Source organism: Perna viridis, chromosome 12, assembly GCF_037379345.1.
Source record: "Perna viridis isolate PV_CMFRI_1.1 ecotype Kerala chromosome 12, ASM3737934v1, whole genome shotgun sequence".
Taxonomy (NCBI): Eukaryota; Metazoa; Mollusca; class Bivalvia; order Mytilida; family Mytilidae; genus Perna; species Perna viridis.
In genome coordinates, this window is record NC_142456.1 from 23,377,903 (window position 1) to 23,393,929 (window position 16,027).

The 16,027-nt window shown below is 32.2% G+C and overlaps 1 protein-coding gene across 1 annotated transcript in view; it reads right to left on the bottom strand.

Annotated features, from left to right (window-relative positions):
- Positions 1-16,027, bottom strand: part of LOC148601745 (DNA ligase 3-like) — a 33,214-nt gene that overhangs the window by 4,643 nt on the left and 12,544 nt on the right. The window contains exons 9-21 of the mRNA XM_088555178.1: positions 15,301-15,378; positions 13,205-13,364; positions 11,154-11,309; positions 10,497-10,628; positions 9,308-9,387; positions 8,486-8,573; positions 7,653-7,730; positions 6,822-6,945; positions 5,012-5,376; positions 3,126-3,476; positions 2,613-2,693; positions 1,217-1,302; positions 196-265 (exon numbers count right to left, since the gene is read on the bottom strand). Of these exons, the coding sequence (XP_088411304.1) occupies positions 196-265; positions 1,217-1,302; positions 2,613-2,693; positions 3,126-3,476; positions 5,012-5,376; positions 6,822-6,945; positions 7,653-7,730; positions 8,486-8,573; positions 9,308-9,387; positions 10,497-10,628; positions 11,154-11,309; positions 13,205-13,364; positions 15,301-15,378 (1,849 nt within the window). The remainder of the gene's footprint in view (positions 1-195; positions 266-1,216; positions 1,303-2,612; positions 2,694-3,125; positions 3,477-5,011; positions 5,377-6,821; positions 6,946-7,652; positions 7,731-8,485; positions 8,574-9,307; positions 9,388-10,496; positions 10,629-11,153; positions 11,310-13,204; positions 13,365-15,300; positions 15,379-16,027) is intronic.

The window sequence follows — 16,027 nt, forward strand, 5'->3', positions numbered from 1 at the left end:
AGATTTCAAATGGACAGAAAATAAGACAAGCTAGGTGATTGCAATTTACCATTGACTCTTAGAGTTTGGGTATATGTTGATATGACACCATATACATGTCTCAACTGTAACATGTCAGATACATACATGTATCAACTGTAACATGTCAGATACATACATGTATCAACTGTAACACGGCAGATAATATTTACTCACATTTCCTTCTTCTACTATCACATGAGTAGCTGTCTCTGAGCTATACTCTGGGACTAAATCCCCATTATAACTGATTGCTGGTTAAGGTAAATCCATTTATCGGTATAATAAGTTCAATGATACATTTGTATATATATATAATAAATAAAATTCTAGATTATCCCAATGTCTATGTATGCAATAAATTTGCTGAAAATCAATTAAAGAATGTAGATTTACATGGTTGTAACAGACAGACAGACATAGACTGATTGTAGACATACTATATCTTTTACAACATAGTTGGTAAAACTGATTGAAAATTTTATCAATATAATTTTTTATTGACATATTAATAATAAAATGAAATACTTGGTATATTTAAACAATTGAGCCTAAGGAAGAGGAGCGATAAGGCCCATATTTGCCCCCTGCATGACAGGAAATGAAAAATTTGATATGAAGTATTTTTCTCCTGTTTAGAAAGTTTTATGAATGATTTCTATGAGTTCTACCACATTTATATACATATAATCTTTCAACATTTGAAGATATGAGGTTGAAAAGTGGCAAATTTCTGAATTTCCATAAAATTTGCCGAAATAGGGTCCTTTTTTTCATTTTATTTCAATTTTTAAGGGTCTTGACCAACTTAACCCAAAACTTTTGTGAATACTTGGATAGAAGTCCAAATCAGTTAAGATATCCCTCAGTCATGTCGGCAGAGACCTTTGAAAATCACGAAAATCATATTGAAAAAAAAATATCATCCAGTAAGCAATTCATATCACATTTTTGTCATTTACATCAAACTTATTTTCTTTGTAAAGTAGGGGATCACACATGGCATAGTCCTTTCATCCAATATATAACAATAGCCTTGACTACCCCTCCTCTTCTACTTTCATAAATGAATATGATCTGCCCATAGGCAATGAGGAAATCTTTCTTCGATCTAGGTGTTATGATGCCAAATGGATTCAAAAAATCTTCCAGCAGTTGGTAGGAGCTTTTGTTCTCAAGTCACTTTTTGAAAGGATACCCAACAATATATCTTTTCAGCAGTCTATAGTCCTTGGTTTTCTCTGGTAAGATAATCTTTGCACCAAAAAACACATCTGGTAAATTCTGAAACAAAGAGATTCAAATTTGAATATACAATACCATTTTGGAGCCTCTCCAAATATTGTGATGTACAACTTTACAGATGAAGCAAAATTCAGTATGCAAACAACAGGACAATCCATTTTTTTCTGCAATGACAGACTTTTTAAGATATCCCAGGTCATGTTGGCAGAGACCTTTGAAAAACACAAAAAAACATTTTAAAAACCTATCTTAAGTGACCTTCCAAGGAAAGGAAAAACCTTGGTCAAATAAGACAAAGTGGTCTTTAAATACAGGTTAATTTTGCAGATATTGTAATCATAGTCTTTTCAGACAGGTTATTGCTGAATACAGGTGGTCACAAAGACAGATTTGACTGTATGTCTGTAAGACCAAATGAAGTCTTTCTTCAAAGCATATCCAGATCAGCCTATTACAACGCAGAGCAATACATTGAAACCTGTCTAAACCAAAACACTTTTGAACTTTAAAATTGGTTATGTTTAGACTGATGGTTGGTTTACCAAGGTATTAGATGTTGATACACTAAACACAATAAGTTTGTTTACATGAGACTATAGGTAAATGGAAATATTTCTCATTAATTTAAGTTGGAACTTTTGTGTACCCTACTTAAGTAAATACTTCCAGACACTGTGAGTTAGAAATAGTAGCCTACCCGCCAGCCTGTGTCTGGCTATTTTTTGGCAGGGTTAGCTAATTTTAGCAAAAATTTATATAGCCATATAGTAAATGCACTAAAAAATTGTATTCTGGACTGGCTAGAATTTGAGTGAGCTTCCTACCCTGCCAAAATATTTCATTAATTCTGGACTCTAACATTATTTTACTTTAAAAAAAATGCAATATATTTTTTGAAAACCATTTTATATAGATATTATGATTTTTTAAAAAAAATTATGTTCCTTTCGCAGAAAAAGGGGGGGATTTTTGACTCAGACAGATATGCTATGACTTTGCTCACATTTTTAGTTATGGAAATGAAGATATGACTGGAAAAAAATCAGTTTATAGCTCTGTCATTGTTTTAAAGGGGAGAATTTTTCAAAAGTTGCCTATGGGAAATAACTAGTACAGTTCTACCTTAGTTACACTAATGCCAATTGTAATTTCCCACTGAAGAGCTCATTAGAGATATCTCTCTTTGAACAGAAATTCAAAGGATATTTACAAAAAAAAGTATCTGGTTTAGACAGGTTTTCACATTATTCAGATTTATGTATTTAAACAAAACAAAAGTTGCAGCAAAATAATTATATAAAAAAAATGTATTGTTTCCCAATAAATAGCTCAAAATTATGCATCAGTACCTTTTTAGGGTGATAAAACTTTTCAAGGTGACTTGGGTTCTTCTGGAAACAGCTGTCACCATAGTTACATAGAATATTCATCTGAAAAAAAAAACCCCAAAAAGATCTAGTTTATTGACTGCCTAAAGGTCATATAATTGGCATATAAGATGTCTTAAAAAATGTTTTCTTTTTTAGTTTTAGTTTTTTTTTTTTTCATTTCATTCCCCTAACTACAACTTTGTTTCAATTTTTTTATTAAGTTCAAAGTGCAGAATTCCACACACACATGTATACAGTGGATATTTAAGTAATTTTTTATATAAGCTGTTCATTCATGAAAGCAAGAACTAGTAAAAGAACAATCCAGCTATTTACAACCGAGTAGCATCAAAAAGTCATATGGTTCACACTCCTTTTTTTTTCAAAGATGCTTCCCAGGAATAGAATTATTTTACTTTGCTTCATTTAGCTGAAGTTCACAATTATATGTTTCGAATAAAATATTCATCCAAACAGCAGAATTATTTTTACCTTGCTTTTCTTAGCTGAAGGGGTACCTTCATCTCCAGTATCATCTCTATTTCTTTTCATTGGAGATTTTCCTTTGGATGGTGTAGTCTTTGATGGTGCAGCAGAAAAACCTAAATCTTCATCAGTGTTATCATTAGAAACACTTCTAGCCATCGGGGATTTCCCTTTGATAGGAGTGGCTTTGGTGGGTGTGGCCATGGGAGTTCCTTCACTATTATTGTTCCCATCATCCTCAGTGGCACTCCCACTATCATCATCACCATCCCCATTTTTTCCCTTTTTGGGAGTGGCTTTACCTTTACCCTTTGTGACAGAAAAGTCAGAAGTATCTTTTGATTTCTTGAATAAGAGCTGAAACCAATAAGTGAAAAAACAAAATTACAATTTTGTTTATATATTGAAGAACAGAAGAATTGAAGTTTTGATTAGAATCATTTTAATTTTCAGTTTCATTCTGTTTCATTTCATATATTTTGATATTTTATTGTTTTTTATAAAATATTTCTGTTCACACTCATTTGAAAGCAAGTTAGACAAATAAAAAATTGACAATGCTTACTCATGCAACTTACTCACATATAAAAATCCCAAGAGTAGCATGATATGACCACAACAAGTTGAACTCTGTTTGCTTGAGGCAAGTATGGACACAATATTAGTTTTTGACACACTTAAGCATAGGGACTTCAAGTTTACTATGGAAACAACAACTGCTTTGGATACAACATAGCACATTATTTTGAACTTTGATTTACCAGTAAGTAAAAAGTTCTGCTTACATGGTGCTTTCATTGACCACTTTGTACTCCATTATCTCCAAAATGATATGAGTAAATTTGCCAGCATACTTCTTAAAACACTTGTAAAGAGGAACAGTTTATAAAATAATTATTAAAATCAGATGAAAAATTTAAAAAATCCTGTCTTTCAAAAATGATCCATTCCTTATATCTCAAAAATGGTGAGAGATGTTCCAATACTGATTGAAAAATACACTTAAAAATTTCCATGGGGAATCCAATGAAAATATTAAATCAAAATTCCACCTGATATAGAATAGTTGGTTTTTAGGATGTGGCCCAACTGTGGCTCCTATAGACTTAAAATGCTAATGGTATTTAATTTTTTTTCATGGATACATTTGAGATGCTAATGATATCATAAACACATTTTAAATCTGACTGAGAAAGGAAAAGAACAAATTGATTACAGATCAAGGTAGTCTCAGTAAAAAACAAGATGTTGGATGCTTACACATACTAAGATTACCCCCATACAACCAATTCTGTCAAATCTGGAGAGGGGAGACATGGTACAATTCATAAAGAATAAAGAGCATTGAGAAGCGCAGCATGATACAACCCAAGCATGTGGAATTTTGTTCACTTGGGGCAAGTGAAGCCACGATATTTGTATTTGACACAATTAAGCAAAGGGTCTTATAGATCATGGACATTTCAACTTGTTTTGACACAATATAGCACATAATTTGAAATTCTAATAGAGTTAAGTTAATGGACACCAACAATGATGATGCCGATGACAACAGGGATGATACCATTATATAACTGGAAAAGAAATTTAAGTTGTATACAAAGCAGTATACCAAATATATATTCCCTCCAATAGAAGCTGGTTGAGAAATCTGTTTCCCTTATGCATCGCTGAAACATTACTAAGTCATACGGTAAAGAGGAAAAAGTCAGGCCAAGAACCTAGAAAAGGAAGACACAGTATAAGTCGCCAAAAGAAAATATACCAAATATCTGAACAAAAAAATATTCCCTCAAATAGAAACTGAGAAATCAGTTACAGAAAGTGTAATAGACAGATGATTGCAACATAGCACCCACTCTAATATTAATTCTATTATTTATGGTACACACCTTCAGTCTAGGAACATCTGTGGCATTCTCCCAATTTTTGTCATCTCGGACTTTGGATATCCTTGGGAATCTTATTGATATTCCGTCAGCAGTATGAGAGGATGACTGGCTGAATTCAGCACCCATGATTTCCCACACTGGGGCCTTTTTAGGGTCCTTCACCACAAAGTCAGGGACTAATGTTTTATTTACATTTAACCAACTGGGAACCTTAGACTGGTCCTTACTTATTTTCACAACATCAAGTTCAGATTGTAGTTCATCGAGTGTTTTATCGTCAAACCCACTATGGCACTTTGTCACTGTGCAAAATTTATGTGTATGTGGATTGTAGGCTCCTAGTAAAAATATTGACATGATGCCTCCTGTTAAAAGAAAGATGACAAAGAACATTAGAACAAACATTAAGTTTTTGTAGGAATCAGGCAAAATGGGAAAAAATAGAAACATGCATGCCAAAAATCAACCGATCAGACAATATAATTTTACTCAAAGATGCTTTCCCTACTTGAAAAGATCATCATATGATCTCTGCATCACTGGATTTGCTCAGGCATTATTCAATAGAATATTAGAAAAATGAGGCTCTGAAAGAGTTTTCTGACCTTGAAATGTTTATTTTAAGTGCATTTCAGTGAAATTGAAACTCAGTTCACCAAAATGATATGGAAAATCTTGTCTTTTTTTCCCTTTGATTCTGATGGTGCAAATAGTTAAATAAAACTTTCAAAATGGTGGATTTTTTCATACAATGTTTCACTCACTGCCTTACAGAGACTGACTCTTAATACATGTAATAAATACTACTAGCGATCAAAATGAGTGGATTAACTATTTATCGCAAAGGTCTGATCTTGGTGACACATTGTGTGACACTTTAAGTCAGGGTTCTAGACACATTTTTACACATACAAATCACCAGCACACTCATTATTTATTTTTCCAAATAAAAAATAGTTCATTGATTTTACATGTATTTCAAATTTCTAAGTGGGTGATCGAGCAGTTGGTTACCCCAAGAAAATCTTTGTCACCATGAGGCATAGCCGAGGGAAACAATACATTTTCAAGGGGTAAAAAACTCTCTATCACTCTCTTAGCTATATGTTATTTACTTAATTATACTGACTGTTCATTTGTCTTTTTTACACTACATAAATCCACAGATTTGTATATTTAAAGAAAAAAGTTTTTTATCTACTACATTGTTCTGTTTTCAAAATTGATATCTATGGGCAAACATTTTGTAAATTGGATCACTGTTATTCCAGTCATTTGAATGGACAATGCTAATACATGTACACAAAACTGACTCCATCAGAACAGGTACTTAATGTTTACGGAACCAGTTAAGAGGGAAATAGATAAAAAAAAACTATCACCCTCTGAAACATGTGATAGAGCAGAATATTACCCTGGTATTTGACCAATTAAAGTACAGCAAATTAAAATGAAGTATAATAAAGGAACAGTGTTCCAATGTCCCCACGAAAAAAAAAGTGAGGAAAACTTTAAATTCACTGAAATTTTCTAAGTCCAAGGGCCATAACTTCGGTAAAAATCATTCAACCCTAACCAAAAATGAACTTAATCTGTAACTCTTCATAATAAGGCCACATACCAAAAACAAACTTATTTGGTAAAAGCATAACAAAAAAAAAGTGCGGAAAACGCGGCCGGACGGAGAGACAGACGGATGGATGGACGGACGCCCGGCATTTCCATGTCCCCTCTCGAAGCGTCGTGGGGGACAATTACACAAATTACCTTTACTGCAAGTGCCATAGTCAGCTTCTACACAAAAAATTACCTTTATTGCCAGTGCCATAGTAAGCACCCAACACAATAAGATCGGCTGAATCAGCCATTGTTCCCTCTTGGAGGTAGTCTTTCTTAACTTTCAACCAATGTCTCTTACCAGGTTCATAAACACTCTGTAAATAAACCAACAAAGTAGGTATGAGGATAGCACTATAAAAAACATGAGTTAAATATAATAATAAATCACAAAAGCTAAAGAGTAAATAAGCAACCAGGACTATACTGAACAAGAGGCTCCCAGGAGCTGAATCGTCCACCTGGTTGAATTTTGTCTTTCAAAGGCCTTTGGCCAGGTGAGCTAAAGACTGGGAGTATGAACCCCAAACATTCAACGATCAACAATTTCATGGTGTCATTGAAGGGATAATTTTGTCTTGAAGCAAATTAACAATGCTACAATGGCTTATTTGTTAGAAATATATACATGGTACAGAAACATTGTGTAGCTTCTTTAATTTTAGGGTTGAAATATAAAAATAGGGAGATGTGGTATGATTGCCATTCAGCATTCAGACAGTTATCCATAAAAAGCCAAGCAATGAACAATTTAGCTTCTACAGGTCACCACACAGTATTTAATGATGTGCAAAACCCATAAAGCAGGCTATAAAAGGTCCCAAACTAAATGAATTGAAACTATTCACAAAAAAAACAAAAATAGACCTAATCTATAGAAAATGTCACTCTGATCATGAAATAAAACAGAAATCATTGACCTAAAAAAGCTTGTTCATATCAGACAAAGAACTCAAAATTTGCAACTACAAAAATTAACATATCTAAATTTTCTCCTGAATATTCATGAGCTATATTCATGTACCTTGGTGTCCTTTAAGACAAGACCTTCTAGTCCTTGTCTAAAAACATCATTCATCATTTCCTGAAGATCATCTGGATCCTGTAATTAAAGAAGAATATCTTGAACTTATCACCTTGACTCAGACATTTTTCTGAAGGAATGAACGCAATAGGTGTATTCATATGTTTGATTACATTCTAATAAAATCTAATTTTGATGATTTGTTAATTGTAAATGTGGAGATTTTTTAATTGCTGTATTTAGAAGATACTGAAGCAACAGCACACTGGTAAGCATGTCTTACAATTCAAACACATTATTCTGACTCTGAGCAAACTAATAGTCTCTGTATCTCTTATATACTGCATGGTTAGCAGAAAGAAGCAGTGACTACCAATTTAAAATTTTTTGGTATGAATCAGCTGGCATTCAAAACCAAGACCTCCTGAATTTTGGCAAGCACTATACCATGAGACACCAAGGTGTTGCTATAGGGCATGTAAACCTCGTTCTAGTTTACCTGAATTTCCAATGTAGAACTTATTGAAAATTGAAGATTGATCCACATTATATTATTTACTTCCAGGATCTCGATACACTGCATTACAATGCAAAATCTTCTATTTTATGCTTTTTCTGAACACTTTTATCATGAAGAAATATACATGCGTCATTTGTTATCTATTGTTACACAAAAAATATGTTTTGCTTTTAATACCAAATTCAATGCTCTGTAAATGGCAAATCTCCATGCATTATGCATAGTAGCTTAGGACCCATTCTCCTGAAACTGTGGAGTCACATGATGAGAATTACATAACCTATTGGATATTGAAATTTCAGCAAGCACTTACATTAATAAGCTTCATCTCAGAGAACATGATTCTATTTTTAATCTCATTCATTTCTTCATGTAAAATCTTGCGTCTTTCCTTTATAGGTCTAGAAAGAAATAACAATTAAGTATCTCTAGGTTTTAAAAATGATGTAATGTAAATTATCAAGGCACTTTTAAATTCTGCATAGCTTTATAATCATAAATAGGTTGAGTGGTTTTTAACCTCAAGAACAATGAAAGTGTGTCATTCTGTGAATTTTCTCAAGTGTAAGGTGACTTTTTTACACTTTAATTCTACAAATTCTCATGTGTTCTTCTCAAAAACTTGTACTTAGAAAATTAAGCGAATATCTGTCAAAAAATGTCCATTGAAAGTGCATGAACATTGATATAAGTAGTTTGATACTTTAACTCATGTTGACAAATAATTATGTGTATACAACAAATGAGATAAATAATTGATTTAGACGAAAATCAATAAAACACCAAATTTGGCTGTTGTTTTTGGTGGATTTAGATGCAAAACATTGAAATTGTTGGTGTCATAAAGTGTTTTATCTAGACGATAAGAGTATTAGTCCACTGCGGTTTTAGTGTAGATTTCTACTTTGTTTCTTGAGTTAAAGGGATAATTTTACTTGGTGTACAAACAAAGGGGAAATTGGCAAAATCGGAAGTAAATAAATGGTAAAAAAAGAATCGTAACGGTAAAATATGGATTTGAAATAGCAGATTTCCACTAAAAAGCAGAACAAAATCATGTCTGAAGTTACTTTTTTTTTTTTTACTATAATTTCACAAAAATCATTAACTTTCACCATGTACTTCAATCACTCACTTATGCATAATGTTTTCTCCATTGAGATGCAAGCAATCAAATATAAAGAGACACACTTGGGCATCCTGGAATTTGGCTTTCTAAAAAAGTGAAAAAAAATGTTACTGATTACTGTGAAAGTACTATTGTTTGTGGGGTATCAACTTTTCGTGGTTTTCGTGGGGAGGCGAAATCAAGAAATTTGGTTCCCATCGAAAACATCAAAACCACAAATTAAAGAATCCACAAACCTGTGTATCTCCCCTTATCCACGAAAATTGGTATTCACGAATTAAAGTACTTACACAGTATTGCAAAAAATCAGGGGATGTAACAGTTCCAATAGTCGGTATATTTACTATCATGATATTTTAAACACAACTGAATTCATTGTAATTGAAATTCTAAATTTGTAAATAAATCGAAGATTGAAATTTTCTTTGATGTAGCAAACGATGCTTGAAAACAGAAAATTGCAAAAAAAAAAAAAAAAATTGCACACAATATTTTTTGAATTTACATTAGGTGTGTATCTTCTTTTAGAAGAGTATCATATTCAAATGAAATCATTAAATTTAGAGAGACAGACAGACAGTTGGACAGAATGACTGCTGTACGTATCCTTAAAAGAGAGGGTGTATTAAAGGCAATCAAGGTATACTTAGTTTAAACATATTTTATTCATAAATTATAATGAATAGGATTGCTTGACTGGATGATTTTGAATATAGCAATGTTTCATTCACTATTGTTACTTTGTATGTATTATTTTAGTTACTTTATGTTCTTTGTTGCGTGTGTCTGTTTTCCATGTCTGATCTTTGTCCCTGGACTACATTCTTTTGATTACCACTAGAACCTTAGTTCCCTTGATAACTCTTTCGATTTTGATAAAAACATAAAATTCATGGGAAAGGTTTTTTTTTTATTTGTTCACTGCTCCTGAATGAAATTCATTGAGAATAGAATATTTTGTGCAATTCATTTGAAAGATAAGGAAAAATACAAAAACTGAAAAAAAGATCCATATTGTAAAATTTGTTTACATAACAGAAGTACCGCACCTTGTGGACACCTAGGGTGCCAAAGGGTAAAGGTTTGCTTGTAAAATTTGTTTACATAACGGAAGTACCGCACCTTGTGGATACCTAAGGTGCTAAAGGGTAAAGGTTTGCTTGTAAAATTTGTTTACATAATGGAAGTATTGCACCTTGTGGACACCTAGGGTGCCAAAGGGTAAAGGTTTGCTTGTTTTGGTATCCACCAACAGAACTTCAGCATCTAAAATGAGATCATCTCCTGTGAGAAAGGCTTTTGGAATGTACTCTGAGAAATGGTTGACCTTAAAAATAAAATAGGAAAAGTACATGTAAATACATATTCTTTCTTTCTCAATATACATGTATTGTGTTAATTTTCTATCAGTAATGAGCAACAAATTGACAATCAAAACAGTATTACTTTTCCTTGACAGCAGTTTTTCCTGTTTTGTTTAATTCAGTTGTTTTTTTATTTTTTTTATGCACCATCTAGTAAAAAATATTGTCAGAATAGACATTTTTCATCCCAATAGGGTTGTTGTCTCACTGACATATTCACCAATTCCATTCTTGTTACATTAAAACTAGAAAAAAAAAACTGTGTGAAAAAGATTTAAAGGATATTCCTACTTTCTATTCCAGTAACTATATTGTTGAAATTTGAACATCGTCATCAAACAGGATTTTGATACAATTGTATCACTTCAATTTGAAACTGAATTCAACCTTCATTCAAAATATTAGGTGGCTGCGATAAGTTTAAATTTACCTTCACAGTAATAAAAAAAGAACACATTTATACTACAAGATCAGAAAGTATATAGTACCTTATGAGGTTGTACAGGTTTTAAACTGCGACTGAAGTAAGAGAATTTATCTCCTTTCTTGTGGACCTGTACTCTCTCCCCATCATATTTTATCTCTGCATACATCCCATTTGGACATTTCTTCATAGCATAATCAACTGATCTGCAGGCCTCAGCCTAGGTGTACATTCAGAAAGTATTAAGTGTAATTCTTTGTAAGAATCAGGCAAAATGGAAAAAATTAGAAATTTGCATGTCAAAAACCCATTGACCTGAAAATATAATTTCACTCTAAGATGTGTTCTCTACTTAAAAAGACTATTTTTTGTCTCTGCACCACTCTATATGCTCAAAAATATTTCAATAGAATGTTAGAAAGATGAGGTTTTTGACAAAGTTATCTGCCCTTGAAATGTTCATTTTCAGTGCATCTCAATGAAATTACTTAATTTACTGAAGTGATATGGAAAATATTGTCCTTTTCCTTGATTCTGATAGTACAAACAGTCAAATTAAAACTTTCAAGATGGAGGGTTCTTTCAACAATGTTTCCCCCACTGTCTGATTCTTACAGAGACTGACACTTAATATGTTTTGTTTTGTAAACAAAAGGAAGTTGAGAATCACTACATTGCAACAGTCTTTGTTTTAAATACAATTTAACTTTTATAAAGAACGCTTAATAGGGGGATATGAATTATTTGTTCTTATAAAACAATCTATAATAAATTTTGAAAGAATAATTTAAATAGCAAGCTTTGAAACTGTTAACATTTCATCACAATAAATAACATTTCAAAATTTTTAAAACTTAATGTGGAGAAGTTTGATTGCATTATTGCATAATTATGCTTGGACATGCAACAGACAGTAAAAAAAACTGTATACATGTACTGTTGCTATATGATTGAGAGTGGTAAACAGTAATTGGTTCATCATTGCCTTTCGACAAATATGAATTCAATTTCACCATAACTAGCACTGTGTAGTGCCAAAAATCCATCTGACTACAGACATACCTGTGTATCTAGCAGATATTTTAGGCATAGATATGAGAAAGTTACATTAATTTTATGTAAAATTATATCATTACTGACTTTTGCAGTTTTCAATTTATCCATATAGCAGAGAGTGCCAAAATAAACTAAGTTGATATAATGTTTTGAGATGTTCCCTATGTATTAAAGGTAAACTCTATTCACATTGACATACTGGTCAATAGAAGGACAATAGCCACATATACACAATAGGTGATTTAAACTCTGTGTAAATGAGAGGACCATATCAAGTAAATTTCAGATGTTTTTGGCACTCTCTGCAGAATTGATACATCAAAAGTTAAGTCAGTTTTTTATGTAACTTTTATAATACATAAAGTTGATATAATTATCAATATCCAGGGGGGCTATGCCTTATTTTTTTCTAGATATACAGGTTTGTCAGTAGAGTGAAATGGAGGCCATATTTGTTAAAAGGTTAATGATGAACCTTAATAAATACAATAAAACCTGCATAAAGCAATCCCAAAAAAAAGCAAAAACCTGTCTAAACAAGACTATTTTTTTAAGTCCTTTTACATACAATGTAAGTTTAAATGTATGTTTAACCTAAATAAACAAAAATAAAAGGCTTGATTTTGACAAATTTCATTGAGCATGTTTAAAAAGAAAACTAGCTGCAATACCATTTCTTCTATAAAGAAAAACATGCATAAAATACAAAATGGAGCTCCTTTAGGAAATTCTGTAAACATATTAATTTTAGCAGTTGCTAATATTTTCCGTATTCTGTCAAGTGAACGAATTTGTTGGTATAAATTTTTGTGGTTTTAAAAGATAACTAGCGCTATGTAGTGCCAAAAATCAATTTTTTGGGAACTAATTTTCATTCTTTTCTGTCCACCATGAAGATTAGTATGCCACAAGAATTATGCCACAAGAATTAATACATCTACAGTATTATATAAAAAAGTATTGAGATCCTATACAGCCTTTGAATTCTTGCTATGTGTGGTGTACAGATGGACAGACATACACTATACACAAAACTCAGGTGTAATACAGAATACTGACCAACATGGGTAACACGGGAGTCATCAGAGATGCTCGTACACTGAGTTTTTTACTCATCCCAGGCTTGGCGTCTTTATTTTCCATGACTCTCTCTACCACATCCTTAAGATTTCTTGAGGCTTGGAATGCAGCATAAGCATTAGGATCTAAAGCTTCTAAACTGAAATATAACAAAATTTGAAAGTACAGTTAATCACTCATACAATGTAAGTGACTAGAAAGCTAGAAACCACTAATTCCACTTCCCATGGGCTTCAATGCAAATTACACAATATTCAATTACACCTTAACTTTCACTTACAGAAGCATGATTCTACATGTGTCAACTCACAATCCTCAGAATGGCATATGGGGTTAGCAGATTTGCAGTGCAGCACTAGTCACCGGGTGGAGGGTCTATAAATAGCATGGGAATTTCCAGTGTTTTCACAAGATAGGGGTACATTTAGAAATCATTTTGGAGATTATGCTGTACAGCACAAGAAGAAAAATGCACTTACAGAATGTGCAGACATATTTTTCCTTTCAGAAAAAGTTTTAATTTTTGAAATAAAATGAGAACTTTAATCACAGCGATATGAAGAACAGGAGGTAATTTCTGCGTAGGACCATTTTTGCACATGTTCCAAATGCCCACTGGTTGATTTGGTGGAGGGTAACCAATAATCCAATCATCTATGTAAAAAGCATCAGAACCCAAAGTTTCTAAACTTAATAATAACAAGGCTTTATAAATTTACTCACATGAACTCTTTATGGAAGAAAAAATGTGAGCACAAATTTGCATTATTTATCCATGACAAAACCTTTTTTTATCAGTTATAAACCAAAATATGCCTATGTATGCAACATCATAACTGTACAACCATGGATATGAACTCATGGATGGACTGACAGATGGACAGACAAGGTGATTCAAATATAGTACTGTAAGTGTACTCCTTTTTGTGATTGCTAATTTTTGTGGATTCCATCAAGTGAACATATTGGTGGGTATCACTTTCCACGGTTTCAAAAAATGATCAGCATTCTATAGTGTTAAAATTTTATTTTGTGGGTACCATTTTTCGCACTTTTCTGTCCACCGCAAAAATAGCAAAAATTAGTACACTGAAAAAATCAATACTTTAACAGTACCTACTAGTTGAGCAGAAGTTTACAAAAAAATAATCTGCTATGAAATTTAGCAACCTCACTTCCGGGAAAGAGTTATCAAGGGAACTAAGGTTTGCAAGGTAATCAAAAGAATATATTGCAAGGATAAAGACTTGACTGGGAATACAGACACACACAACAAAGAACATGAAAAAAAAAACGCATACAAGGAAACAAAAATAAATTAGCAACTCCTACTCCACTTTAAACTGGGAGCATGAATCAGGTGCTTTAGTTAAGTAAACATAATTGGCTTTTCTAGAAACACTGCTGAGTTGCTAATAAAATGTCACGTCCAGGGTCGAGGAAAGAAGAGGGAAAAACGATGACATAGTTAACAAATGGTTCTCATGGTGCAAGTGGATAACGATCCACAAGTTCATGATAGACAAAAAAGTAAAAACATTAAACTTTGTTTTTTATTGTCTAAGTGTGTACATTTAGTTTCATCTTGGAAACAATCTTCACCAAATGTTAAGTAGCACTCCACATAAGAACCATGCAAAATGTGATTCAGGGCTGGAAAGCCTACATATTTTTATTTTTGATATTTTGTTTAAAATGTCATAGTAAACAGAAAGTAACATGCAGTTTTTCATACAGCCCATGTTCATAAAAATTATATAAAATGCACTGTAGATTTCAAAATTAAGGGAGATAACTCTGTAAATGACACTCAAATACAATAGAATCCATTGATTTTTCAGTGTTGATTATCTATTAAGAGCAGGCAGATATGAATGAATAATTACACATTCACAGTATAGACCCATAAGACAACTTAATTACAAAAATAAAAATATGTAGCCTTTTTTGGAGTGTATCACATTTTTCAGATTTTGCATGATTCTTACAAAGACTGCTACTTAAATATTATTCAAACTAATATTCTGAGGTTGACATTCCAACAGCTTCCTCTCATTATTGTAAATAATACTCACATATGCTTAGCACCAGCATTGATTCTTAGATCATGTTTGATAAGTCTGACAAACATCTTCAGGTCATTAGAAGTACATCTACAAAAATGACCAACATGTAAATTCCAAGGTATTACCAGCAAAGTACTGAGGAAACTACATAAATGTATACTTCATGGGGTATCATTTTTTTCTTCTAATTTTCAAGGTTTGGTTGAACCATAAATTCAAATTTCCAACATAACTTTTAAATTTCAATTGAAAACAATAATCAATAATGGTCTTAGGAAATCCATGAAACTAAAAATCAGCAAAATAACAAAACTATGATAAACCAAAGAAACTGATACCCACAAATAAATGAAATTTAACAGTATAAAATAAATAAATAAAATTGAGTAGAATATGTTTTGGTAATGTGGTTTATTTTTTTTTAAGGTAGCAAATTCAATAGCATAATTTTTTGTTAGAATCAATTGTTCCAAGTTAACAGTTTCACATGGGTAAACAAATAGAGTGGATTATCTAGAATATCAATTTTAAGGAGGTAGACCTAGTGTAAGGGACATAACTCTTGAGATCAGTGATATGCTTGTATCATATTCAACTTCACCAAAACCTATCAAGATTTCATTTGAAACAGAATGAAATCAGTCAGAGTTACTTTGATGCTTACATCACATTGATGTAAAATGCTGAATACAAACATTCCAATGTGTGTCCCTTACCCTAGGTCTACCTCCTTAAG